The sequence below is a fragment of the Squalius cephalus genome (genome assembly GCF_949319135.1).
Source record: "Squalius cephalus genome assembly, chromosome: 15".
NCBI classification, from domain to species: Eukaryota; Metazoa; Chordata; class Actinopteri; order Cypriniformes; family Leuciscidae; genus Squalius; species Squalius cephalus.
In genome coordinates, this window is record NC_137136.1 from 24,808,020 (window position 1) to 24,834,907 (window position 26,888).

Here is a 26,888-nt window from a genome sequence, read left to right on the forward strand (position 1 = left end):
TAAAAGCAAAGTTTTTCAGTCACACGAGTGAACGTAAAGACTTTTTTTGCTCTTTTCCGTGTTGGTGCGGTGGACCCGGACAGGATGTGGCTGACTCTGTTGTGACAGCCAGGATGTGGGTTCAGGACCTTTGGTGAAGTCGGGGTCATGGTAGACAATCATGGCAGCACACAAGTGGGTTTTAGCGCACCCCTTTCATTCACGTGCAGAGAAAGGTTCCCCTCCCCTCAGCACACAGCTTCAGTTCCTCCGGCTTCCCGAGGGAAAATACTGCCTTTCTCTAAATAAACCCACTATATCTTTCTCTCTTTCACCCTCTCTCTCTCACACACACTCCAGTAGGAGAGCAAAGCTTTGCGGGACGTGACCTCGGCTCTCCTTTAGGTAAACCGGCACTCCTGGCTATGCGCAAGACCTGTGACTTCTTTTCTCAGCTTGATCCTGCTGGGAGATGCATATGTAATCCTGATGTGTGCTTATGTGTGAGAGGGAAGGACTCAGTTCTTTTGTTCTTTTTTTTTTTTCCCGTGGCCCTTATTTATTACATGTTGATGTTAATATGTAAAGGAGCAAAGTGCAAATAGCCGAGGTTCACTTTTTCATTTTTTTACTCTTTTTTTAAATAAAAATGTAAATATGTTTTAACAGAACAAAGTCAATCCTTCTGATGGAGGCTGGAGCAAGGGTTACATACAATTCAAGTTTATAAACAATAATAACTCATTCATGATATGTATAAATTAACAGCCTATTTCACTACGGTTACATCATGTAGAACGAGGATAAAAGAAGACATAGCAAAAGTTATGTTATATGAAGTTATGTCACGAAGAAGTAGCTAATTGTCATTGTAATATTGTTGAATGTTGTTGTTGAATATTACAAATGTATGTTGAATTATATTATAATATACAGTATATTAACCTTAATTAATTAGTTGTGACTGCAATGTTAAAGTCAAATTCAAACTGTGCTTCTATGCATGCAAAACATGTTTATTGTTAGTTCAGTATGAACAAATTTCCATATTCTGTTGAGAGAGAGAGAGAGAAATAAAATTAAGTTAACTGGAAAAACTGTCAAATGCACTGAAATAATTGCTCATATACTGTTTTATAGCCTATAAAACATATTCTAGTATCAATTATGATATTTTCAATTGAATTATTATTATTATTATTTATATTAGCTTTCTTAGCATCCACAATATAAATATATAGCTAGTACTACATTTAATTTCAAACTTTAGATATATTTCTATTTAAAAGCTAAATCTAGACAGCTTGGCTGTTTAAAAGAGATAGGAAGAGAGGATAACATTAGATGTTAATTCTATAGGATTAAAAATATCTGGGCTGCAATTAATAAACATTGTAAAATGTAAAAAGCATTCAAATATAATTTTATGGAATTAAATTTTAAAAAAAGAAAATTCTTGATGGGGGTTAATGTTTATTTAATATGAAAGGGTGAATGTGAGTATTGAACTACAACTGAATTGTAGCATTTTGAATCCGGTACACAATATTGCATGCATATCAAAATAAGGCAGCTTTAGCCTGTTCTGCTTTTAATGTCATAGACTGAGGGAAAATGTTTTGTTTAAAAATTTTTTTTTTTTTGTAGTATTAAAGATATCAAATATAATTTATAGACAATAGTAAACCCTGAAACCCACATATCTTGTTTGCTGTTGACATATAGGCTATGTTACATACTGTTAGTTAAGAGTTTTAATGGTGATGACTTCTATCCTCAATAAGATTTCAATAAGTGAACGAAGCACAGGGGTCCAAACAAGGGGGCAATCAATGACAAGGTTGTCATAACAAGGTATACAAAATACCATAATTAATGTCAGTACTGTGACAATTAAAGATGATTGTATTAAGCCATAATATGGTCCAAGTGTGTTTTGGCACTGTTGTGTTTCCTCAGCCCCTCCTCTCTATTTTTCCATGGGAACTCAGGGAAGAGTTGAGGTAAGAACCAGTCTCAACATGACAGCTTCACACAGTCACGACACGAATTGTGTTTTGTAAACATGCAAAATATGCACGTTGAAAGGCCGTGTATTAGATATGTACGGTCATTTCAAATGTTTATAGTCATTTTCAGGGGTTTAAACGTCATACATCGAATATTTCCTTTCGTGAAACCAACAATCTGCTGCAGCCGAAAATATGTCCTCGGAGCTTTTCTAGTTGTGAATTATGGTAAATACAATATATAATTAAACGGATGGATATTTTAGCATATACAAGTAAAATGTCTCAGTGGTTTAATCCAGTAGTTTTCCGATCCTCGCTGCATTGTTCTATGGGGAGAGAGATGGAAAAAACTTCCCCTGTCTCTAAAACCTAAAATCGCCGAGCCCATTTTTGCTCTCGTTTGCTAGGAAGATTTTTATTTCCACAATTATTATTATTATTATTTTTTTTTAATTCATGATATTAGGTTAGTCGTCTTGTCGCGTCGCTTCCCGTCAACACTACACACTCTCTTTAATGCGAGAGTCATAAAACTTAATGAATAGGTGCGCCCCCTTGCCGCACCACAGCCGTATAGCTAGTGTATTCCTACGCACGAATCCTTATTTTACATACTCCCTAAAAACGACCTCACATTTCTGTCGGTCAGCGCGCAGCCATATCCAGCACTACTAATTTTTATATCTGTATGTCGGTTTTGGGTATGGAAACCGCTTTTGGTTTCTTTACGATAAAGATCCGGCGGCACGGGATCTAGTTTTCCGGAAGGCGGCGGGATATGGTATGGGTAGGAGTTTTTATAATGGCTCGCGCACACATGGAGTGACGCCATCTTTCCCAGTGTGCTGCTGCTGCGCGAGCGCGGAGTCCTCGCGCACACATTCACTCTCAGCAGGAGCTGCGGGTCATTCACTCAACATTTCTCAACGGATTGTCGCCATTATTCGTGTTTAAGTACTGAAACGCGAAAAGGGAATATACAGCTTTTGATACAGGTAAGTGTTCGCCAATAAAACGTGTTGTTGGTTATTGTGTGGAATGTTCGGAGGGAATGTCTCTCTGCAGCTGTGGGGAATGAGGAGGAGATCATCAGCCACTGGATAGATTTGCTGCAAAATCACGGCCAAATTCCACCTAACGTTACATTGACTCATATAAACGCGGATTTGTTCGACTGTTATTCTGTAGGCGTTTTAATGTATTAGAAAAGGTGTATTTGAAGCTCAGAGTAAAGACATTTCGTGTATTTGGTGCTAGCTTGGTTAGCATTTTAGGGCTGGGAAAGTGTTTTGTGGAGACCATGTAAAATCCTCCGACAACTCAACTGGATAGTACTCTCCTTTTTACACGAATTATTAACTTCTCTGCGAATTCTCACATTAAAATGCAACAACAAAAGTTGGTTTGACGGCAATATAAATTCTGTGTTTGTTTAAAGTCGGGGATGTGGTACGTTAGGTTAAAAGTTAGGCTTTGGTTAATATAAACTAGCTGTCTTTTGTGTTGACTTTTCAAGCTCGTGTTTGCGGATTTAAGTTACTGAACCCGAGATGTTGACTTTTTTTGTGACTTCGTCAAATCTGGAGGACAGTAAGTTTTTAGTAACATTTTCAGCTCAGATGCCTGGCCAGCTGTATCACCTTGAGTTATAAACGCTTATGATTTTAGTAAAATCACGCGGTAGTAAACATGACCCATATCCAAGTTTCTCAGTAAGAAACAAACAAAGGCATTTAAAGTGTTTGTCCGTTGAGAGGAAGTCGAGGAGGAGCTTGAGTGAAACCTGACTCTGCTGGAGCTCGTGCTGATGGGGGTGGGGATCATCGGGCTCTGCGGACCCGCACATCACTTCACATTACACCCGTCTGACTCCAGCTTTACTAATGCTCAGTGTGTGAAATTAGTATTCTTTCCTGCATAGGCGTGGATTTATATTTATTTATTTAGCTTTAAAGGGTTTATTATTTAGCACAACATATGATACCGTAGCCGCCCCTGTAAGCACAACTGGCAGTACATTTGTTAATGATTCACGTGGCTTAAAACGAAAACCAAACAAATGTGCCTTTTCCTCCACTTCTGCTAACTTTAGGCGGAATGCATAGCTTCCTTACTTTCCCATAAACATTAGGCATTCAAGTCACTTTTGTTTTTTATTCCTGCTTGTAGGAACTAATCCATGTTTTTCCCCCTATGACACTTTCTGGTGGTTTAGTAGGTTCTGAGAATTCATTGGGAAAAATATTTTTACTGCTTGTTCAATTTACTTAATTAAAATGAGCGAAAGCAACACGATTGCTCAATGTTTTATTAAACGTAATTTCATTTTGTATTGTCCACTTAAATATGTTACTTAATTTGTGTTGGGACTACATGGCTCATTTTTGGTTGTTTAACTTTAATGCATGGTAGATTTTTATTTCCCATGATTTGCAGAGGAAATGTTGAAATTCGGCCCAAGTGTTATTTTATGCACTGAGTAAAGGCAAAGTATTTAATCAGTTATGTTGGATATTGGAGTATCTGTTATTGAAGTTAGTGTGGCAACCACAGGTTTTAGCATGTTTGTGTGATTGACTGTGGTGTTTGTTGCTTCATTCATTGAGCATAGCTGTGCCAATGTCAGTGCAGTGACAAACATCTGTTTAAATCTGTCTGAAATTAAGATTTTGTGTAAACACTTTCCTTAAAAATTGAGAAATATTACTAAATTTTGTTAAGTAGATACCTGGGGAAAATCGTGCAAAACCATTCAAAAGAAAGCATTAGTCATTTTTACCTGCTTTTTTTTTTTTTTTTTTTTGGACCAAAATAAATTGATATTAATTTTATCCTATCTGAGTTAATTAAATGCCCGTGATAGTTCTCATACATCACCACCTATTCAGCATGTGCATTATCAAGCATGCCAGCACTTTTAGAATACTTTAAAGTTTTAGTTTTTCCATTTTAGTCCTTTTCCATTTTCTGTGGATTAGGCTAAGTGTTTGTCTGATAGACACGATGTTCTCCCAATGTTTTCTTTGAGTCTTTATGCCTGAACTCTCCAAATAGAAGTGTCTGGGGTAGTCCTTTAGGGTGTACAGAGAGGCTATAGTGTGTTTTTGACTAAATTCAGAATACATTGAGCCAAGCTGTATTCATGTGCGCAGGCTCGGGCTGTTACAGCATCTCTCATCACCGTTGACGCATTGGGAGCAGATGTGTAGTATAGGATGTTCCTGGGAGCTTGCATCTTTTGAAATGCTGCACACAATAGGCAGATTTCTGAAATCGAATGCAGGTGTTGAAATCGCTATCTAAGCTGGATGCCCCTGGTCACAACGGGCACTTGGCTCAAGCCATTTGGGGGGTATTTAAATTCACATGCTGCTTGAATGCCAAGGATTACAAACAAATGCCCCAGTCTTCTCAAGCCTCATGTTTCTTCGGAGAAGCCCATGGTGGAGTGCGGAATGGGCACAGGGTTTGGGAGAACTTTTGCTGTTTGTTTTGCCTTTTTTTGTAGCTGATCTGTTTTAGTACCATATGCCAGATACTTTCACTATAGATGCAAAGACCAGGTGCGCTGTAATGCATTACATTAGTGCATTTTAAATGAACAGTTTTCTTTTAATAATAAATAAATAAACTGCATTCTTGTTTTGGCTTCACACTTATTTCAATGCAAAGTTTCATGTAGACTTGCTTGGGGATGAAGTAACTAATGGCAAAATAACAGAGTTTGGTCCAGGCTATTGTCTTGTGATGCAGACGTTAGCTTTTCCTCACGATGCTGACTCTGAAATTCGATGTATGCGTAACAGATTTGTGTGCCAGGTTCAGAGTCAAATTCAAGCTTTGAGTAATGAAGTGCTTATTTGTTGCTCATTGTTAGTAGCCTCTCTGGTAGATCTCTATGCGGACTGTGCCCCCCCCCCCCCCCCCCCCCCCCCCTCACATTTTTCCGTGTGCAAGTCCACCCATGTTCCACCCAGTAGAGGTACCAAAACATTCAGATTGGTTTCAGATGTGCATGTTGGCCCGGCAGTGAAAAACACACGGTTATTATGGTTGGGATTCTTCATACCCAAGCCAGTCTATCTGTGTATTGGAATAAAGAAACTTCAGCTAGAGTCAAATTCAGAAGAGCTCACCCAGACGCTTTTCTCTTCGTCATTGTATTATCACACTGCCCATTCACATGATTGTATAACCCAGCAATTGAGTTCTTTGAAGGGTTGAGTCAGTTCGATCATCTAAATATATCCAGCATGACCTCATCAGTGACACAGACTAACCTGTAGTGGTTTGTTAGGAGTTAGTTCCATACATCTCATTTGCTTGTGAGCGAGAGGACTGATTAAGTGTAGCTTGTGTGTGGGATTTCTTGGAGGCTGAGGCTCAGTTGGCACCTCACGTTGCGTGCGAAAGCGAGCTGTAATACCGCAGGGGGGTTAAAGCCTGAATGCTGCTGGGTTTATCTCTCCAATTGACTCCAGATGTTGTGAGCCACAGACCAAGCGACTGGCTGACTGCTGTGAAACTCTCAGCAGCCCCAGGCGGAGTGCCACAGCAGCACTGTTTTACACATCCCCTTATCAAACACGCTTTCCATGCTCTGCAATGCATTCAGAATACTGAAAGCTGCCTCCTAGAGGAACTGTCCTCGTTACTGCCGCATGCATATAACATGAGCTGACCCTGTCATTTTGACTCGGTTCGACGTGGAGCTGCGCAGGATTGAGAGATTTTTGTTTTCTTTGGTGTCAATTCCATTTTTCTCATGGGCCAGGGGTTTTGTTTGGCACCCCTGTGTTGGTCCAGGTGAGATTTCCATTCGTAAAAACTAAAGCATTCACGACACGGCCTGCTTTTGGTTTTATTGTTGAGCTGCGCTACAGTTTGATTGCTATAGTGATGCAAAATAGATACCTAAAATAGTTTAATCATTTTATAAATTAAATAATTAGGCTAGTTGTATACAAACATTTTATTGATCATTAGCCTGTTTTTATAACAACCTTTTAATATAATTGTTCTATTCCAATTCATTGTTAAAACTTTGGCTGTAATAACTTTTTATGAAATATTTCTTCAAACATACATTAAAGACATCACTAAGAAGTTAAGTAAAAGTCATACTGTTTCTTTCAATTTGCCTTCTAATGTTAATTTGTGATTTGAACTATAGCGATTTGTCTAGAGCTGTGGAATATAATAATTTATACGATGCTGATATGGTTGATTCTGCATCGATGCTTAAAAACAAAATAATCAATTTTTAAAAGTTAAATAGGACTATAATACATATTAATGTGCTGTTTTATCGTAAATAAAGTAGGCTACTCTTGTTAGATATTAATAAAAGTTGTAAATGTTCTTTGGAAGCAAAGCAGTTGTTTGTTTCGTTTTTTTCGAAAATGACATGCATGAATGTGAAAAGGTGCTGGACATGCTTGATTTTAAACAGAATTAAGCGCAATAAGCCACGAAAAATCTCACAATGCGTTTCTCTCGCTGACACACACCCGAAGCTTGCACACAAAGACAGTTCTCTTTTAAATTCAGTTCTCTTTAGCAGCAGTTCGCACTCTAACGGTCAGATGAACAGAATTCATTTAAAATATCTGTCTAGGCGAGTGTTCACGTGAACATTGTCGGTTATGTCTTAAGTTAATCGTAAACAGTTGGGCTAAAAATCGAATTTGTAACATTCATATTAGATCCTTGCATGGTCTTAATATAATAAACCTGAAGCTGTCTCATTAATCAAGCAGCAAAAAAAAGTAGAGAATCACTCGCTGCTCTTGACTAAACTTTTGCAGCTTTAATAAGAATCATTTTATTTGTAACAGGGCTCAATGCTAAGGATTTTTTTTCCAGTGGTTTTACTTGCCCCACCATAAAAAAAAGGTCTACTTATTGTTTTCTTCTTTAACCCATAACCTTAATAAGGTTATAACACTAAAAACTACTAGCCTAACTCATATAAATTTAAAATATTGTTAAAAACAATAGCATAAATACAATAGTACAAACAAAGTTTTTTTCAGGTAGAGAAATTAAATCAAATGTAAAATAACACTGCATATAATCTTCATTGTATAAATAAAATGATTGATTCTTAATTTACAGAAGTTATTCAGTCAAGATCAGTGAGTGATTTTTCGTCACCCTTAGTTGTTTGATTAACATTAATAATACAGACAGCAGGAGGAATATTAGGCTGCTGTCACTTTAAGACTTAATGCAAGGATCCAATATACTGATACTGTACACATGCTTTTTACTTCTCAACTGCTTGCGTTCACTTTAGACATAACAGACTGTTTTCAAGAATACTTGCCAACACAGGCATTTTGACAATTTTGTGGGAATGTCCACAAGAAGTGAAAGAGAACTCAATTCATCATTCATCAGTCTGAGAGGCGGCTTTCTGTGCGCGTGCTTCGGATGTTCCGCACACACAACTTCTCACACAGTGCACGAGTACTGAATTGAGTTCTCTTTCACGTCGTCTTGCACTTGAATATTTTAATTAGCAAGGCTTAAAAAGACGTGCAAATGAACATTCCTGACAATTCAGCACTGGTCCGATCGGGTAAGTGACGGTTCCGTCAACTGTCTTGAGCGTCATTTACGCTGACCCCGGGCCATTGGGCAGTCCTTGTTGTTGAGCCCTGCTGTATACAATAAAGTATGAATTATGCATCATTAGTAAACTATGCATTGAGATATAGATATATACTGCGATATTTATATTTATATTTTTACATTTGATAATTTCTGTATCTTCCCTGAATAACACTGTTAAATAATGTAAAAAAAAATAAAAAATTCTTGTATTTGTTCTACTGTTTATTTGCATCTTTGTTCTTATTTTTTATAAAGATAAAAAATATTTAGCCTATATTCTGATTTAATAAAAGATTAGGAAGAACAGGCTCATCCTGATGCATCGAGAATAGTTTTATACTCGAAACGTTACCCTCTGAATTGTAGTCATGAGGCAAGTGAAGATTTGCACCTCTAGATATGTCACACCACATTAAAGAGTTCCAAAACCACATTTATTTTGTGAATTTGATGATAAAACTGACAATTAAATTTGAAAGCTGAGACTCGTCTAACAAGCTGTAGTTGCCTTACCTGTTGTATCCTTGTTTTGTGCACAAAATAGACAAAATATGCTAATGAAAGTCCGCTGCATCATTATTTTTTTGCCTTAGTGTTCAATCTGTTGTGTTATAACTTAAAGCCCCATTATTGCTGAATAGTTGAGGTTTATCCATATAATAGACTGTGCAACACCAAACACTTCTGTATTCCAGTCTAGCTTTTCTTTACTTGACCTAATTCAGCTCCTGAACTTTGAGGCTGCTTTCGAGAGCCAAATCCTGACAATAGCGAGTGTGTGCGAGACTATAGAGCCGAATGCACAGGAAAGTGCATTTTCTCTGAATAATTGCCAAGTCCTTGCTGCGTCATAAAGCTAAACCTCTTACGTGGTTGTTCGACATATACTAACAGCTTTTGAACAAGAACAGCAAAATGTTGATGAGAGCTTGCTGAAACGTTCTTCCGAGTGAGCTTTTCACATGCTGCAACGTGTGTTTTGCAGGAGTTGTTTTACTGAGAGGAACAGTATGTTTTGCTAGCCAACACAATGGAGAGTCATGGGCAGCCAGTTTCAGTCTCAAGGCTACATGTGAATGTTGGATGTCTCGGAGAGGGGTTGCGTTCTGCCTGCTGACTTGGAGAGGGGTGTTGTACATCTGAATAAAGGAGGTGGGCTCTGGGCTTGTGTTATGGTAATTCAGGAGGAGGCCTCACAAAAGGGAAGGAGACTGGGGCCCCCTGGACCGAGACACTGAATTCAGTATCGTTTCAGTAGGTGTTAACTGCCGGCGTTGATGGGCAATCAGCAAAGAATGTCATGTGCATATTGACGCTGTTTTGACGGTGGGGTTTCTGGCTGAGCACATTATTGAAGGTCATATAAACCTTTAGCACCTCTTTTGCTAGTGAATGGCTTAGAGGAGGAGATGGAGGTGGATGTTTGGAGTGACACTAATAGTTCAAGCTTTATTATAATGCTTGTGATGGAATGACTTTGTAAAATGCCAAATATGGATTTGTATATGAGTTTTTTTAAATGTCATTGAGTCCTGATATATTCAGGACTATGTTTAAGTGGAAAATGACATTTTGTTTTGAAATGTATAGAAAAAATATATTCATTTCTTTGAACCTTCTTCAATGCAAACATAATGGTTTAATTTGCAATATCTGCAGTGATGGCAGGAAATTACACAGCTATAAATCCAAACTTTTGCTGATAAAAAAAGATGGCATTTGTTTTCTCAACATTTTAATATTGTCACTGTATCAACAAAACCTCATTGTTGTCAGCTCGGTAGATAGCTACCTTGATGTAATTTATTTTGTTTTACATACGTCACATAATAACTTGGTAACAAAGTTACATTTTTTTAGTGGCTGATAAATGCAGTTTTGAAGGATAAATGGAGAAACTGCTACAATAACCCCTACATTCCTGAATGATCACCAAGACCTTTGATTTCCTGTAGCAGTGTTTATTGTTCATGTCTTTCCGGGGAGTATCGTGAGAGACCTGCAGATAATAAGAGTAGCTGTGTGTGTAGTGCGGCATATCCTGCCTCACTCTTTCATCCCAGCTGCAGTCAGGTTAGGAGACAGAGAGCATTCAGTCCGAACACTGGGGCTTGTGTGTGCTGCATGCTGGACTTCTCTGGAATGTGTTTGAGCTGTGTTCGACTATATGAGAGAGAGAGAGAGAGTTGGCACTGCGAATGTGAAATTAACCATGTTGCTGTGTGTATTTCAGATTAGGAAGCTGTCCTTGGCTGTGAGAGAATCATGGCTACCCAATGTAAGTTCTTCTAACATTTCTGCTTCACAACTTGTTACGCCAAAAATATTTTACTATAGAAACATGTTGAAGAGTTAAAAAACTTTTTTGCCTAAATGCTGTTTATTAACTCATTGTGTAATGTTTCATGTGCAGCTGACTTGATGGAGCTGGACATGGCCATGGAGCCGGATCGCAAGGCTGCGGTCAGCCATTGGCAGCAGCAGTCTTACCTGGACTCAGGTATCCACTCTGGCGCCACAACCACTGCCCCGTCCCTGAGCGGCAAGGGCAACCCAGAGGATGAAGATGTGGACAATCAGGTGCTATATGAGTGGGAGCAGGGCTTTAACCAGTCCTTCAGCCAGGACCAGGTAGCAGGTATGTGTTGATTCTATTGTCTCATGTTTTAAAATATCTGAGAAATGATGGAAAGAATGTAAAAAAAAAAAAAAAAAAAGGGTTTAATGTACAGAGTCAAAAAATCCCTTGAATGTTGGAATGGAAAATGCACACTTATTTAAACTATGAACTGCACTCACAAGGGTTATTGTAAGACATGGCACTGAGACAATTGCTTATTGTACTGGCTTGTTTGTATCTTTTCAATGTGGAATTAACAATCACTCGATTATATTCATACGCATAATAGATCTTTGAAGTCATTTTGATTAACTGTGCACAAGTCAGTTGCTTAATATAGTACTTTGCTTCTCTGTAGACATTGATGGTCAGTACGCCATGACCAGAGCCCAGAGAGTCCGGGCGGCCATGTTCCCAGAGACTCTAGATGAGGGCATGCAGATACCTTCCACACAGTTCGACACTGCTCACCCCACCAACGTCCAGCGCCTGGCCGAGCCCTCACAGATGCTCAAACACGCCGTGGTCAACCTCATCAACTACCAGGACGATGCAGAGCTGGCCACCCGCGCCATTCCAGAGCTCACCAAACTACTGAACGATGAGGATCAGGTTGGAAGCCAGATTGATTGTCAAAAACAGCCAGCGCTGTGACACTGTGAGTGTGCTAATGGCTTGTTTTTCTTCTTTTTCCATCAGGTGGTGGTTAATAAGGCAGCTGTTATGGTGCATCAGCTCTCTAAGAAGGAGGCCTCTCGTCACGCCATCATGCGATCCCCACAGATGGTGTCAGCCATTGTGAGGACCATGCAGAACACTAGTGATGTAGAAACGGCCCGCTGCACCTCCGGCACCCTACACAACCTTTCCCACCACAGAGAAGGCCTGCTCGCCATCTTCAAATCGGGAGGCATCCCTGCCCTCGTCAAAATGCTTGGGTTGGTTCTCCATCATGCTCTATTTTTAAGCAGACATATATCAACCACAATGTGTTGGAGTTCAAGGACCAGCAGGCTGAGTCATACTGAGACCTGCTCTGGTTGCTTAAGCTTGAATCCCATTATTTATCTGTAGTTAGGTGCTAATTAATTTTGCTCTGGTCTCTTCAGCTCCCCGGTGGACTCTGTACTGTTTTATGCCATTACAACTCTACACAACCTGCTACTGCACCAGGAAGGAGCCAAGATGGCCGTCCGTCTGGCCGGAGGCCTGCAGAAAATGGTGGCCTTGTTAAACAAAACAAATGTGAAATTCCTCGCCATCACGACAGACTGCCTTCAGATTCTGGCATACGGAAATCAGGAAAGCAAAGTAAGCAGCAAAAACTTCTCAAAGCTAGGCACATCACAGCAGGGTGCTCGGCCAACTTCACTTGTTTACGGAGTGTTTTTTTCTCTTACATCACTCGTCATTCTAGCACTGCAACAAAATTCCTCTGCTATTTTTAGATTTGGACTGTTCTTTATTTGCACCTTGATGTTGGCCGCCTTGGCACTCAATGTCTGACTACATTATAGGGCCACACAATTTGGGAAAAATGCTTCAGGTTTGCTGTGCTTGTTTGTTGGGCTGCACAATTTGCTCAATTACAGGACTAATATTTATGGCTGTCTTAATATTTTTTTTCAAGCATTAAACCATTGAGCTTTTAGGTTACACTTTTTAAGGTGTCATTGTTACAGTGTAATTATATATTTAAGTACTGAGTAATATTAAGCAACTCCATGTACTTATTATAGGGTTAGGGTAGGATTAAGATTTGGTTGAGGGTTAGTTGCATGTAATTATGCATAATTTATTGTTATTACTATGGCAAGTACATGTAACATTTAACAAGGACACTGTAAAATAGTGTTACCAGCTTTTATTTAGGTGGAAAACCGCTTGTTGACAGCCTGTTTCTCATCGCAAGTTGAAAAGATGGTTGTCACATGTTGTGTTCCCAAATGCACATTACAAGCGACTCAAACTCAGAGCACATGCAGAACGGAGTTTGTGAGGTGCAGCTTTTACTTTGAACCGAGCCGTTCTGAGACACTGAAAACACTAGATCATGCAGCGCTACTATATTACTTGTAGTACTTTATTTCTGTTCTGGTGATTTTCCTGTTTTTGTGCATCTTTGGTCATTTATTAACAAAGTTACACTTGTTTGAGCTGTGCCGGATGGACTGTAAAATGTTAACACTCATTCAATTTGCTTTTCCTTTTCAGCTTATCATTCTGGCCAGCGGAGGCCCACAGGCTCTGGTCAACATCATGAGGACCTACACCTATGAGAAACTATTGTGGACCACCAGTCGAGTGCTCAAAGTGCTGTCTGTGTGCTCCAGTAACAAACCTGCCATCGTTGAGGCCGGTGAGACCATTTGTCTTCAGTTTGGCCCAGGATATTATAGCGGAAGGTTGAGGGTTTCAGACGGTTTGAATAAGCTTTGTGTCTGTTTTCAGGTGGCATGCAAGCACTCGGCCTCCATCTCACAGACCCCAGTCAGCGACTGGTACAGAACTGCTTGTGGACACTGAGGAATCTTTCAGATGCTGCCACCAAACAGGTACCGTTCCGTCTCTGTCTCTCTCCCTCAGCTCTTTTACGCTGTCTTCTGTTCTTCCTACATGAGCCCTCTCTTTCTGTCTCCCCATTGTTTCCATGGAGAAGACGTCTTTAGCAGAAGTAGATGTGCAGGTAACAGTCATTCCTGCCTTTGTCTGTGATGGGGGTTGTGGGCTGTAGCCAGCTCTGACCCCACACAGTAAGGACATCAAATTGTAAAAGAACAGTGTCGATGGAGCATGAACGGATGCTACATTTGGTTGTAATGCCTGCGCTATGTGTACATTTCACCCAGCTGTTGTTGTGACGTCAGAATTCTTGAATTATCAAAACATTTCTGGAATGATTTTGTGTATTTAACCGTTTACCCACTCATGGTAGGCTTACAACCTCATGTAACGTGTTGTAAAATGTTACGAATGGCTGTGGCTGGTCGTGTGCGGGACTAAACAAATCGTGGACTGAGCTTGTCATGGATGCAAATTCTGGGTTGAAGAAAGATATGCATCTCAACTCTGGATCCTTCTGATCTACAGGAGGGCATGGAGGGGCTCTTGGGCACCCTGGTCCAGTTGCTCGGGTCAGATGACATCAATGTGGTGACGTGTGCTGCTGGAATCCTGTCCAACCTCACCTGCAACAACTACAAGAACAAGATGATGGTGTGCCAAGTGGGTGGCATCGAGGCCCTCGTGCGCACCGTTCTTCGAGCCGGGGACAGAGAGGACATCACGGAGCCGGCTATCTGTGCCCTCCGCCACCTTACATCCAGACACCAGGATGCAGAGATGGCCCAGAATGCAGTGCGGCTGCACTATGGGCTGCCTGTGGTGGTCAAATTACTCCACCCTCCCTCACATTGGCCTCTCATTAAGGTATGTAAGTGACTTGAGGTCATCACTCCTGTCTCCTTTTAGTGGCTTTCATTGTGCCTGAACTGGAGTGAAGAGATTTTTTTTATTTGAACACTGAACACTCCCTGTATTCTCTCCCAGGCCACCGTCGGGCTGATCCGTAACCTGGCACTGTGCCCTGCCAACCACTCCCCGCTCAGAGAGCAGGGTGCCATTCCCCGCCTGGTGCAGCTTCTGGTCAGGGCCCATCAGGACACTCAGAGACGCACCTCCATGGGTGGAACACAGCAGCAGTTTGTGGTGAGTCACGGTCACATGATCAGCAGATTTTAAGGCAGCTGAATTGTGTAATGTCATTGTTCTGAAATGAAATTTGTTGTAATCCATTTATACATAAGCATACACGCTTGAACTGTTTCTTGCAGAAGGACATGGTGAATGAGGTTCATGTGTGTTGTGTTTCAGGAGGGTGTGCGGATGGAGGAGATTGTGGAGGGCTGCACTGGAGCGCTGCACATTCTAGCCAGAGACATTCACAACAGAATTGTCATCAGAGGACTCAACACTATTCCACTCTTTGTTCAGGTCAGTCGCTGAGAGCTCACTCTGTCTGTCTGTCATTTGTTCTGTCTGTTGTTTTACTTTCTACTGATCTACCTATCGTTGGTCAATCTTTCTGCCTTTTCCATCATTCGTCACGTTTGTTCGTTCTATACATAGTTTCTTCTATCTGTATTGTTCTATCATTCTGTCATTCAATCTACAGCTTGTTCATTCTCGTTTGTTTGCTCATTTGTTCAGTCTATCGTTCTGCCTAGTGCTTGTTCTATCGATCATTCGCACATTCATTCTACCTCTATTATTCTGTTGTTTTATCAAACTATCACTCTATGTATGGTTCTGTTTTAGTGAATTAAGAACATTTTGGGTGACCCTCGTTTCCTGCCAGTAAGTTATATTTCCATCTCCTGAACCAGTTTCTGACGTGTGTCTGTCTGTGCAGTTGCTGTATTCACCTATCGAGAACATCCAGCGTGTGGCTGCAGGCGTGCTGTGTGAGCTGGCTCAGGATAAGGAGGCGGCCGAGGCCATCGAGGCAGAAGGAGCCACCGCTCCCCTCACAGAGCTCCTCCACTCCAGAAACGAGGGCGTTGGTGAGTGTGTCCGCATACAGAATAATGCAGAAACACATCAAATAAATATAATAATGGCAGCACAGTGTCACTGCCAACTGATGTCTCAAGATAAAGTTGGCAGAAACAAGTTAAACTTCCACAGAATAGAAAGAGGAGCTAGTGTGAATACGAAACGCTATGCAGATTTGTTTTCCCAGCTCTGCTTTCCACTGGAGGCAGTGGCTGAGGTGAGCAGGGCTGGCTCGAATGTTTTCTCGGTCACACTAACGTTGCTATCTCTCGCCCACAGCCACGTACGCTGCTGCAGTTCTGTTCCGCATGTCTGAGGATAAGCCCCAGGACTACAAGAAACGACTGTCTGTGGAGCTCACCAGCTCTCTGTTCAGAACTGAGCCCATGACCTGGAACGAGGTAAGGGGGCTCATCTCTGCTAAATCCTGCAATCAACGCTGGCACAGAGCCCTGCTGGAGATTAAGCCTATCAATTCCCAGTGCGTTACAGAATCTGTTATGACAGATGTGGGTGTTATATTTGTGAATTTACTGGGCAGGTGATTCTAACAAAGCATTATTGTTTTCATGAGCCTCAAGCACTTTGAAAGCATTTGTGGAACTGATTCAGTCCTGATATATGCAGAATTAGAAGCTGAAGTGAGTTTCTCTCATGGATCCTGTTTGTTGTGCGTCTGTTTGCAGACTGGAGATCTAGGGCTGGACATCGGTGCACAGGGAGAGCCTCTAGGCTACAGACAGGACGGTAGGTTCATCATTCTCAGAAATGAGATCAGCTCTCAGCATCTGGGTGTGATGCGCACTAATCCACTGCTTCATCAGCCTTCACCCACCAAACCTAGAGCCCAACACACCTGGCACTTTCCATGAAGAGGGTACTAAATGGGGCCCTCATGTTCCACACCCGTGACACCTCACAATATGAGATGAGGCATAATGTTAGAAACGGGCAGCCTCAGTCACTGTTCACTTTCATTACTTTATGCAATGAAAGTGAATAGTCATTTAGGCTAACATTTTCTTTTGTGGTTTATGGAAGAAAGTTATATAAGTTTGGAATAACTCTCTAAAGGCCTGTTCACACCGGGATGAATTTCACGTGCGATATTCGCCGACGTTTAACGCCTCGTGACTAAACAAAGGGCGCCAATGTGAGTGCACACCGGCGCGAAAAACGCCACGCGTAAAAGTGTCATTTTTAAAAAACGCCTCGGGTTCGTTTTTTTGGTTTGACGCGCTGCGTCAAAAACTATCTGACCAATGAGATTGGCACTTTTGTTCACGTGTCTGGAGCTGCTGAAGTTACAGTAAAACACAACTTGGGGGCGCTCAAACACAAAACGGTCTTGCCGAGCACACATACGTAACGGCGAAGAAGATATGCTACTGCCGGGAAGAAATAAGACGAGGAAGATGCAAGGCAAGATGAATGTAGAGCTGCTGGTCTCGTTGGTGTCGGAACATAAAGAACTATATGACAAACGCGACAGCGACTACAAAAATCTTGATAAAAGAGAACTGTTATGGAGTGGTTTCTGTTTTACATTAAGCGCCATCTAATGTCAGGGAATGAATTTGCATGTTCACTCGGCTCATCGTCAGTGAAAATCGCTTGGGTGTGAACACAAAAAACGCATTGAAAAACGCTGGCGAATAACGCGTGCCGATATTTGTCCCGGTGTGTACGGCCCTTAACTCTTAAATTCAGCTTTCAGAATTGACCGTACAATTGGATTGGATTGAGGCAGGGCAAGATAAAAGAACCATTTTCATTCTAGATAACCAAACATCTACTAGTCCTCGAAGCTCTGTGTGTACAGTATTCATGGAGAATGCCAGTTTCCAGTTGAGTCTGGTCTTGTGGGTCTGAGGTTGTGCTGTTGTAAGCTGCCCGTTTAATATGCTTCCTCTAACGTTTGTGTGTGTGTGTTTGTGTGTGCTCCCTCCCTCCCTCCACTTCCCATCCACTCCCCTCGTCCTCCAGACCCAAGCTACCGCTCCTTCCATTCCGGAGGTTACGGGCAGGATGCCATGGGCATGGATCCCATGATGGAGCACGAGATGGGCGGGCACCACCCCGGCCCAGATTACCCCGTAGACGGCCTTCCCGACCTCGGCCACGCCCAGGACCTGATCGACGGCCTCCCGCCGGGCGACAGCAATCAGCTGGCCTGGTTCGATACCGATCTGTAAATACAATGACTTTTTAGGTGAGGCACCAAGGCGGCCCATTGTGTTTGATCTGTGCTTGACCGCACTGTGTGTGGCTGGAGTAAAGCACGCCGGTAGCAGAACTAATCTGAGCTGCGTCTGAATTGATTACAGTCCTGTATGTGTGCGTTTAATGGGATTCTAATCTGTTTGTCCCCTCTTTTCTCTCTGCTGCAGCTGTGTCGTCTGATCTGAATGAACCTGCATTGTGATTTTGGCCTGTAGAGTTGCTGAGCGGGCTCAAGAGAGTGGGCTAGTTTCTCTGAAAGTGCCTGACACACTAATACAAGCTGAGTTTCCTATGGGAACACGTGGAAGTAAAACTTTTGTTCTGGTCTTAGTCGGTCAGAATTTGGTGTGATTGACAGAAGAAAAGCCCAAAAAGCAAATCCTAAGATGGAATTGTCAACCTTAGCCTTGCCTGTACTTTTTATTACTTTTTATTTTTCAAAGGATATTTCAGTCTGTAATGGTACTTATCTAGCTTGCTTTATGATACTCGTCTTTTATTTTGCAGAACTTTGTATTCCTTTCGACTGTCTTTCTCTCTCATAGTGTTGAGTTATAGTGGTAATGATCCATCCAAGATTTTATCGAGTTTATGGTGTAGAACACTAATTAATCAGTTCAATTGTATTCTTATCAAATGTAACATTGTGTAGCTTTTGTATAAAACCAAGAATTGGAGAAGTCCAAATATCAGTTCTCTTGCTTTAATGAAATCGCAAATGTTCCAAAGGGTTTGTAATCAGTTGGGGCCAGTTTAGCTTTTTTTTTCTTTTCTTTTCTTTTTCATTTTTTTTTCTTGTCTTGATCTATTTTTTGATGGTAGCTTAGAAAGGTTTTGAAAAGAACCCCTAATTATTGTAGCCTGCAATTGTTGGTTGGAGACTTGGTTATGACCTGGCTAAACAATAAAATGGACTAAATTTAATTTTGTGAACATTTTTATTTTTGTAAAATTTCTGGAATATTCTAAATTTAAAGTTGCATTTCATTGTAGAATTACATAGTAAACTTTACAAACCACTCTCACAAGTGTTCAGTAGTCTATTGCGAAATATACAAGTCTGCAGGTTTTTCACACGTAGCTTACAAAAGTGCAAATATACATGCATTAAATAGCAGGAGAGAAACTCTGTTCTGTGGATCTCGATTCTGCCTGGGACCCGATGGACTTCAGAATCTCTGCAGCCACTGATTCCACCGTCATGTCTGACTGAGACCTGGAAAAGAGAAACAAGTGATTGCAATATCAACCAAAAAATGTGTTCATTTCTTTAATGCAGTTGTCCAAACAGGTCAGTCAATGTGTGAGAAATCCATTCACATTCAGCAAGTGTACAATATAAGATTCAAGCTCATTGCTTTAAGTCGGCAACTAGAAGCTCCAGAGAGTGGTGTCTGTCCATCAGTCACTTATCTGGTGAGCACAAGCGAGACACTGAGAAGCAGGGGCAAAAGCACACTCATCCATGCGTGATGATTTTTTGTGTGGATATTGTAAAAAAATAACCTGTTGCTGTGGCTTTAGTAGACTTACTACGAGCTGAAGGACATCGTGAAGAACTACATCTTATGATTGGGAGTTGATATACTTGTAATCCCTAATATATATTCGATTTTATACCAGAATTGAACTGGATTATTCATGGTACGTAAATGCATTAGGCATGTAGTGCATTAGTTTATAGTCAAAAGTTATTCACAATGGTTGTTTACTTCATGAATATGATAATTAGAGAGCAGTGCCAAATGCAGACCTGCTTAAATAAGATAACAGCGCTGTCCACATTTATTATTGATGCAGACACTGGGAATTTCACCCTAAATTAATTACTAATTTAAAAACGTTCACTTTTCTCCAAATTAAAACCGAGATGATGTAGCCTGGACCTGAGCTAATTCAATTATTTTAAATACCACTATTGAGCGTAAATTATTTAAAAGTCAAGTAGGTATTTTTCTGAGTTGTATTCATCATTGTTTGCCTCGGTATACTTTAAAGGGACAGTTCACCCAAATTCTGTCATTTACTGTCCCTCAAGTTGTTCCAAACCTGTATAACGTACTTTCTTCTGTTGAACACAAAGGAAGATATTTAATAAAATGTTGGTAACCAGACAGTTGATGGCAGTCATTGAAAAAAAGAATAAAAAAAATACTTACCAATAGTCTTTAAAATATCTTTCTTTGTGTTCAACAGAAGAAAGAAACTTATACAGGTTTGGAACAACTTAAGTAAATGACAGAATTTAAATGTATATAAGAATACGACAGTTCTGTTGAAACTAATAAAGGTCTAGCGTTGCACATAACAGTCAAGTAAACATGAAACCCACTCGCAAGCCCTTTTACCAACATAATGTTCAGAAAAGCTTAATGCACATATTTTCGAGAGACAGAAGCATTTCGGTTGGAAATGGCCTGGATCATGAAGTGGGTGTTCTGCATTAGAAAAGGAGCCAGATCTGAATGAGAGTTTGCAATATACTGTGGAGATCAACACTTTGTCCCAGAAACCAGGCCCTATATTTCTCTGAGCCTCTGCCTGCTGCTCGTTACATTTTGATTAAAGATTACAAAGCGTATAACATGCAATGATGAATCAAGCACAAGACCAACAGTGTCTCTACTTTAAAGGCTCTGCAACTGTTTCCATCCACCAATTTTTATGAGCATTTTGTGATATCGCATAAAAAAAAAAATTGTATGGAAAGGCCAAAATGTGCATAAAAAACTTGTGCACTCAATTGAGTCAAACTTTTTATGAACTTTTTATGTAGTTTATGAACTACGATGGAAACACATTTACCAAATAAATTCCTTAATGCGAACCGAAAAAAAGTCATGTGACTCTGTGATGGGACGACATAACTGGACCAACCAGCGGGCCGATCTCGTTGCACAGCATCTGAAATGTTGTTTTGGTTGTTCTGAAATGTCTGAACAAAGTCTGTCGACAAAGTGGTTCATTATAATGTCCCCCTAGAACTGTCTTACACGACTGTGTTCCCAAACAGCAGCATCCACCTCCGAACGCAAGATAACTTCATTGCGTTTCGTAATTTATCATACACAGAATTATTATATACAGTGGCTTCTCCTACTGCAGAAACGTTCATTTTTCTTAGTGATATTTAGCGGCTGTTTATCAGGAAGCGACGATTTAGTTCTCTTCGGCTCACTGGATGGAAACGGTGCTTTATTCTCAAATGTTTTATGCGATATTCCAATTTTGCGCACAAGTTAAGTTTGCAACTTTGGATGGAAAGTAACATAGCTACTGTAACTAAAGCACTTCGTTTAACACTAACACGTTAAAGGAATATTCCTGGTTCAACACAAAGGGTTAGTTCACCCAGTACTAACCCTTTGTGTAATGTTGTAATGTTGACTTTCGTTCATCTTCAAAACACAAATGAAGATATTTTTTAATGCAGCCTAAGATGTTTCAGTCCCTCCATTGAAAGTCCACTCAACCAAAATGATCATGCTTCAAAAAGTAAAGATATCATAAAAGAAATCCATATGAATCAAGCTGTTTAATCCAAGTCTTTTGAAGAGACAATCAGATTACATGAGCAACAGATTTAAATCTGTTGACATGAATGACATGAATAACAAAAATCATGTTAACATGTCTTCTGGCTATATTATTTTAACATTTACGGAATGACACCGTTCACTTCCATTGTAAGTATGTTTCAGTTTTGTCATTATCTAGGGTATGCATAATTTTCATCATTACCATAGTACGCATACTGTACGCAGATTTTTCTAACCACATTCTAATACGGCCTACATTTTTTTGCGCTAATTAGTTTGGAACAATTTTTTTTTAATGCTCATAACTTCTGGAGAGTATAATTTTTTTTAATAAAAAATACCTTGCAGGTCCTTCAAAATTCTAAAACATTCTGGCTTATGAAATTTAAGGTAAAAGCGATGTTGCACGTTCTACAGGTTGGTGCTTTCAGAACATCTCAAAATTAATACCACATCTGTATACCAAATGATTGCTTATGATCTACTGCTGATGAATTATGACAATGTTTACTTTAAGGTGTTTATATTGTGTGATGGATTTTTTAATGAATAAAATAGTAAACCGTATATCAAACTAATCATAATTCTAACATCTAACCTTACTTCTCCTTTAGGCCTAACATTCACTTGAACAAAACGTACTCTGAAGATTGTGTTGAAACCATATTCTGAGATGCTGGCTAGACAATATCAAAAATATAACAGTCTAGAATAGTCTCATGACATATTGAGTAATCAACTGAACTTCTAACCTTTTCCATTTTTTTAATGATTTGAGATCGAAATTTGCTTCTACCTAACAGAAGGGTTTGCACATGAAGAACCGATCAAATTATAGAGAAATTATGTAATGTATCATGTCATTTTTGCCATGCTCCTATTCTATAAAGACTGTTGTATTCTTTTTGCTGGTGGGATTCTCTATGAGATTTGTCTGAGATCCTCCGGCCGTTATTAAAGCATATTCGAAGGCATTGTCTGAAGTTGGTTATTATTGCTGCGCAGCAAGTTAGTTAGTGGAACAAGTTACAGGTTACAGGTTAGTGAGACACTAAAGACCTTATTCCCGAGTGATGGTGTCGAAAGGGGGCGAGACGTCGTTCGACTCTTTGTGACACTCTTAGGCGGGGTTAGATTGCGGTCAGGTAACTATAATTCTTAGGCATTTTATTTATGCGGTAAGAATAGCTACGCTTAGTCGTCAACCCGCGCGTTCAGGTGAACTCAACTGAGTATAATATTTTCAGGTGTCAAGGACACTCTGTTCAACCTAAGTCAGGTGCGTAGGGGAAAAATCTAGCACAATTGTTATTTGTTGTATATGGCTGTAAGAGTGCATATTTTACCTCTGTGTGTTGATTGAGCAGTAAAGCATAAACATTTCAAAACAGTACTGGCATACAGATGCAATCAACATTTGAATAACCCTCTTGACCTGCAAGACATTTTGCTGCCGAAGAACAACATTTTATGACAACAAAAATCAGTCAACTATTATAGAACTTTTATGAATACACGTTTGAGTGATAAGAACGTTAAGTTGATGAAAAAAATCAAATAAAAAATCAAATTGCCTCTAAACGTTCATGTACAAAATGAATCCTCCTCAAATAAACGCATAGAGTAAGTGCTTAGAAGCTTCTGTCTCCTCTCTACTGCAACCTTGGCCCATTCTTCACTTGAAAAAGCTTCCAGATCACTGATAATCTCTGGTTTCCACATTAGCACTGCTTTCTTCAAATTACACCAAATATTTTCAATGAGATTTAAATCTGCAGACTGTCAGGCCACTCAAAAACATTCTACGCCTGATCGCTGAACCAAGTTTGGATGTATACTTTGGGATGTCCTGCTGGAGAGTCCACTATGAGTCACTTTTGCTGCCAAAATGTCTTGAAATTTCAAAGAATTCATGACATCCTTCACACAGTCAATATTTCCCCTTCCCCATATAAAGAGTGGACCTCCTCAATGTTTGACCATAGAGATGATGTTCTTCTGCTCATATATCACCAGATATACCGCTGATCCATGGATCATATCACTCCATAAAACATTCTTACAGAACTCCACAGGTCTATCCAAATTAATTTTAGCATATTCAAGTCAGCCCTTTAATCTTTTACCCATAATAAATGTCATATTTACCTGTGCCCTTCCTGTCTAACAGGTATGAAATATACAGAAATTGAATACAGTTATCAAACACTTTACAGTCTTAACTGCATAAATTACATTTGGACTAATCCTTATTAAAGCTACAATTTTCTCAGTTACCTTTGTTCTTTGATTAACATTAATGACAGACATCACAGCAACTGATTTATTAGGCTGCTGTCACTTTAAGATCTGCAGCTGTAATGGCATTACGCGGATCTGATGCGCATCTCATTTTCTCACAACTCTTTAAGTTCGTTATTTAACTAAGACTGCTCTTATGAGAATACTCGACAAAACGGGCATTTTGGCATAATTTTGTGTGTTATTGTTAAGTTGAAGCGTGAAAGAGAACTCGATTCTGGTGCACGTCTTTCTGTGTGTCGTGTGTCATATAGACAGGACATTCACAGACAGCACGTTCTGGTTTGTCTTGTCACGCTTGAATGATTTAAAAGCATTTTCATGAATAAGAGCGTGATCATATGATGTAACACTATAGTCAAAGAATGACAGAAAACAAAAACGGATGCTGCGTTAAATATTTTAACCTGAAAACTGAAAAAAGTTAACGATAATTTTGACAGCACTAATATATATATATAAATAAAGTAGGCCTATAAATAATTACATTATTAATACTTAAGAGTAGTATTATTCATCCTTAACTTATGAGAACATCTGCTCCTTGGAAAGAAATGTAAGCGTCAAGCCCTGCACCAACCGTTCGCATCAAAGCCAACGTATACTTTGGGCTTTACTGTAACCCCGATTTTTGCTTTCTTTAAAGGAAATTATCTTTGCAGCAACCAACATTATGTTGATTGAACTAACCTTGAATCATACCTACAATATTGCTTTAAAGTTAAATTCAACTATATTCATAGAGCTCCCTTGAGCGGAACGCATTTTGGTGATGTCGTCATTCAGTAACGTATTGTTTTCCAAAAAAATTCTCCACTTTGCCAAGAACCCAATATTGCTGAAGCTTTGCCTCCTAAGCTTGGCTGGCCAGCTTCAAAGGGATGCCTTCTCATTTCAGCAGAAGAAGAGGAGGGGGGGTCACAATAGTCCTGTATCAATCTGTGGGTGAAGCCTGAGCTCAGAGAAGCTCTCATCAGAGGCCTACGCCTCGGCCCTGACATGAATGGATCAAAGATGAGGGTCACACTGAGAGACTCGACCGGGGGCCCATGTGCTGCTGGATGAGGGGCTGACAGGGAGCTGGTGTCGGGTTACTCACCCAGTAGACAGAGCCAGTTTCTGCAGCACGTGAACCAGGATCTGCCCTTCCGAAGAACCCCAACAGGAGCTGCCAACTGCACTCATCTGTACAGGAAGAAGATAAAATGTACCTTAGGAAACAGGCTCACAGATGGCACACTCTCATATAGTGTCAAACAGAAGCTGCATGAAACCTATTTAGTCAGTTAACGTGCTCCGCAAGCTCCGTTCTATCATAACAGACTGAAAATAGCATGAATGGTAACCCGTACGACACTCGAGTAGTTTGCCGCTGATTTGACATGTCTGTTTTTAGAATTAGCGGCACTCGCTCTTCAGCGTGTCATCTCTGTGGCGTCTCACAGATGAGATGCTTCATCTGAGTGAATGAGGGTCAGTGAAAGCCCCCTCAGATGAACAGCACAGGACACACTTCATCTCTGTAAGAGCTCTCAGTGAATCCTGCTCCTCATGCTGACAGACGTAGAGATGCTGCTCACTGCAGAGACAATGGGTGGAGCTTGATGTCCAGCTAGACGGTCAAACCACACCCTCATCCTACCGTAACACATGAACCTATCGTTAATCATAACTCCACCCAATAGCTGAACTAGGTAAATCTCCACCCATCATGTCCAGAGAGGTGGAGCTGGATGTCATTTGGCTCTGCAGTGAGCACCATTTGGACGAGATATAAGGAAGGCTGTTTTTAAAGGAGAACTCCGGTCAATTTTAACATTGAGCTAATTTTTTTGTACATTTGGAGTGCTGTCAATACAGAGAACAATGACAAAAATCGGTGTTGCCTACACTGAGTTATTCTATTTTTAAAATTTGCACCCTGTTGACTTCAATGGGGCAAGTTTTAAACCTGCTTTTAGCCTCTTAACATCCTTGATGTGTCATTACAAGTGCACAGAAAATGTGAGTGATTCCTTCAGAGTGAACACGAGTGAATTTGACTGCAGTAGATGTGAAAGATATGTATAAAAATGATGTTATTTAAGCCAGCGCAAATACCTCTGTTTACATCCTGTTTTCGGTTGAAGTCCAAAGTAGTCGATTGCCGAGTTCACGTGCGTGATCATAGGTAACTAAACCTATGCGCGTGAACTCGGCAATCGACTACTGTGGACTTCAACCGAAAACAGGATGTAAATACAGGTATGAGCGCTGGCTGAATAAACATAATTTTTATTCATATCTTTCACATCTACTGCAGTCAGACTCACTCGTGTTCACTCTGAAGGAATAACTCACATTTTCTGTGCACTTGTAATGACACATCAAGGATGTTAAGAGGCTAAAAGCAGGTTTAAACATTGCCCCATTGAAGTCAACAGGGTGCAAATTTTAAAAAGAGGATAACACGGTGTAGGCAACACCGATTTTTGTCATTGTTCTCTGTATTGACAGCACTCCAAATGTACAAAAAAAATTAGCTCAATGTTAAAATTGACCGGAGTTCTCCTTTAACTTTTTCTTTCATAACTCACATACTACTACAAATCTACCTGCCATCTTTTGTTATAAGAAACACATATGTGCAAAGTCAGATGCTTTATCCTTTACTATTGTCACTGGGGGCTGGAACCTCTCCCAGCGTCTCAGACCACAGGCTGGGAAACGCCCTGAATGGATGGCCAGTCCATCGCAGACACACACACGTTGGGTTTTCCATGTTTTATGGGGACTTTCCATAGACATAATTATTTTTATACTGTACAAACTGTAAATTCTATACCTTAACCCTAACCTTACTCATTACAGAAAATCCATACAAAATACATGTAAAAAAATGTTTTTGCATTGTTTATAATCTGTTTTTTACAAACAAGGCCCAAATTTACTGGTATTACTGTATTTGTGGGAACATTTGGTCCACATAATGTTCTCGAATATATATATATATATATATATATATATATATATATATATATATATATATATATATATATATAT

The 26,888-nt window shown here is 40.1% G+C and overlaps 2 protein-coding genes across 10 annotated transcripts in view; one reads left to right on the forward strand and one right to left on the reverse strand.

Annotated features, from left to right (window-relative positions):
- The first annotated feature begins 1,964 nt into the window (after positions 1-1,964).
- Positions 1,965-18,608, forward strand: ctnnb1 (catenin (cadherin-associated protein), beta 1). 4 transcript variants are annotated; one of them, XM_079894057.1, is made up of 17 exons: positions 1,965-1,982; positions 10,843-10,887; positions 11,023-11,247; positions 11,588-11,841; positions 11,929-12,167; positions 12,339-12,540; positions 13,444-13,588; positions 13,681-13,784; positions 13,889-13,915; positions 14,320-14,658; positions 14,779-14,937; positions 15,103-15,222; positions 15,641-15,791; positions 16,063-16,184; positions 16,470-16,530; positions 17,770-17,995; positions 18,174-18,608. In XM_079894057.1, the coding sequence occupies exons 2-16, from the start codon at positions 10,875-10,877 to the stop codon at positions 17,976-17,978; spliced, it is 2,370 nt and encodes a 789-aa protein (XP_079750183.1). In that variant the 5' UTR covers positions 1,965-1,982; positions 10,843-10,874; the 3' UTR covers positions 17,979-17,995; positions 18,174-18,608. The 4 variants fall into 4 exon arrangements, with proteins under 4 accessions (XP_079750183.1, XP_079750185.1, XP_079750184.1 ...); XM_079894056.1 differs by lacking the exon at positions 1,965-1,982 and adding an exon at positions 2,805-2,986; XM_079894059.1 differs by lacking the exon at positions 13,889-13,915.
- Positions 18,172-26,888, reverse strand: part of ulk4 (unc-51 like kinase 4) — a 210,911-nt gene continuing 202,194 nt past the window's right edge. For 4 of the 6 annotated variants that reach the window (XM_079894053.1, XM_079894051.1, XM_079894055.1 and 1 more), the window contains one exon: positions 18,172-19,222. In XM_079894053.1, the coding sequence (XP_079750179.1) occupies positions 19,016-19,222 (207 nt within the window). In that variant the 3' untranslated portion in view covers positions 18,172-19,015. Of the gene's footprint in view, positions 19,223-24,945; positions 25,032-26,888 lie in introns of all 6 variants that reach the window. The other 2 variants (XM_079894054.1, XM_079894052.1) reach the window with 1 other exon arrangement.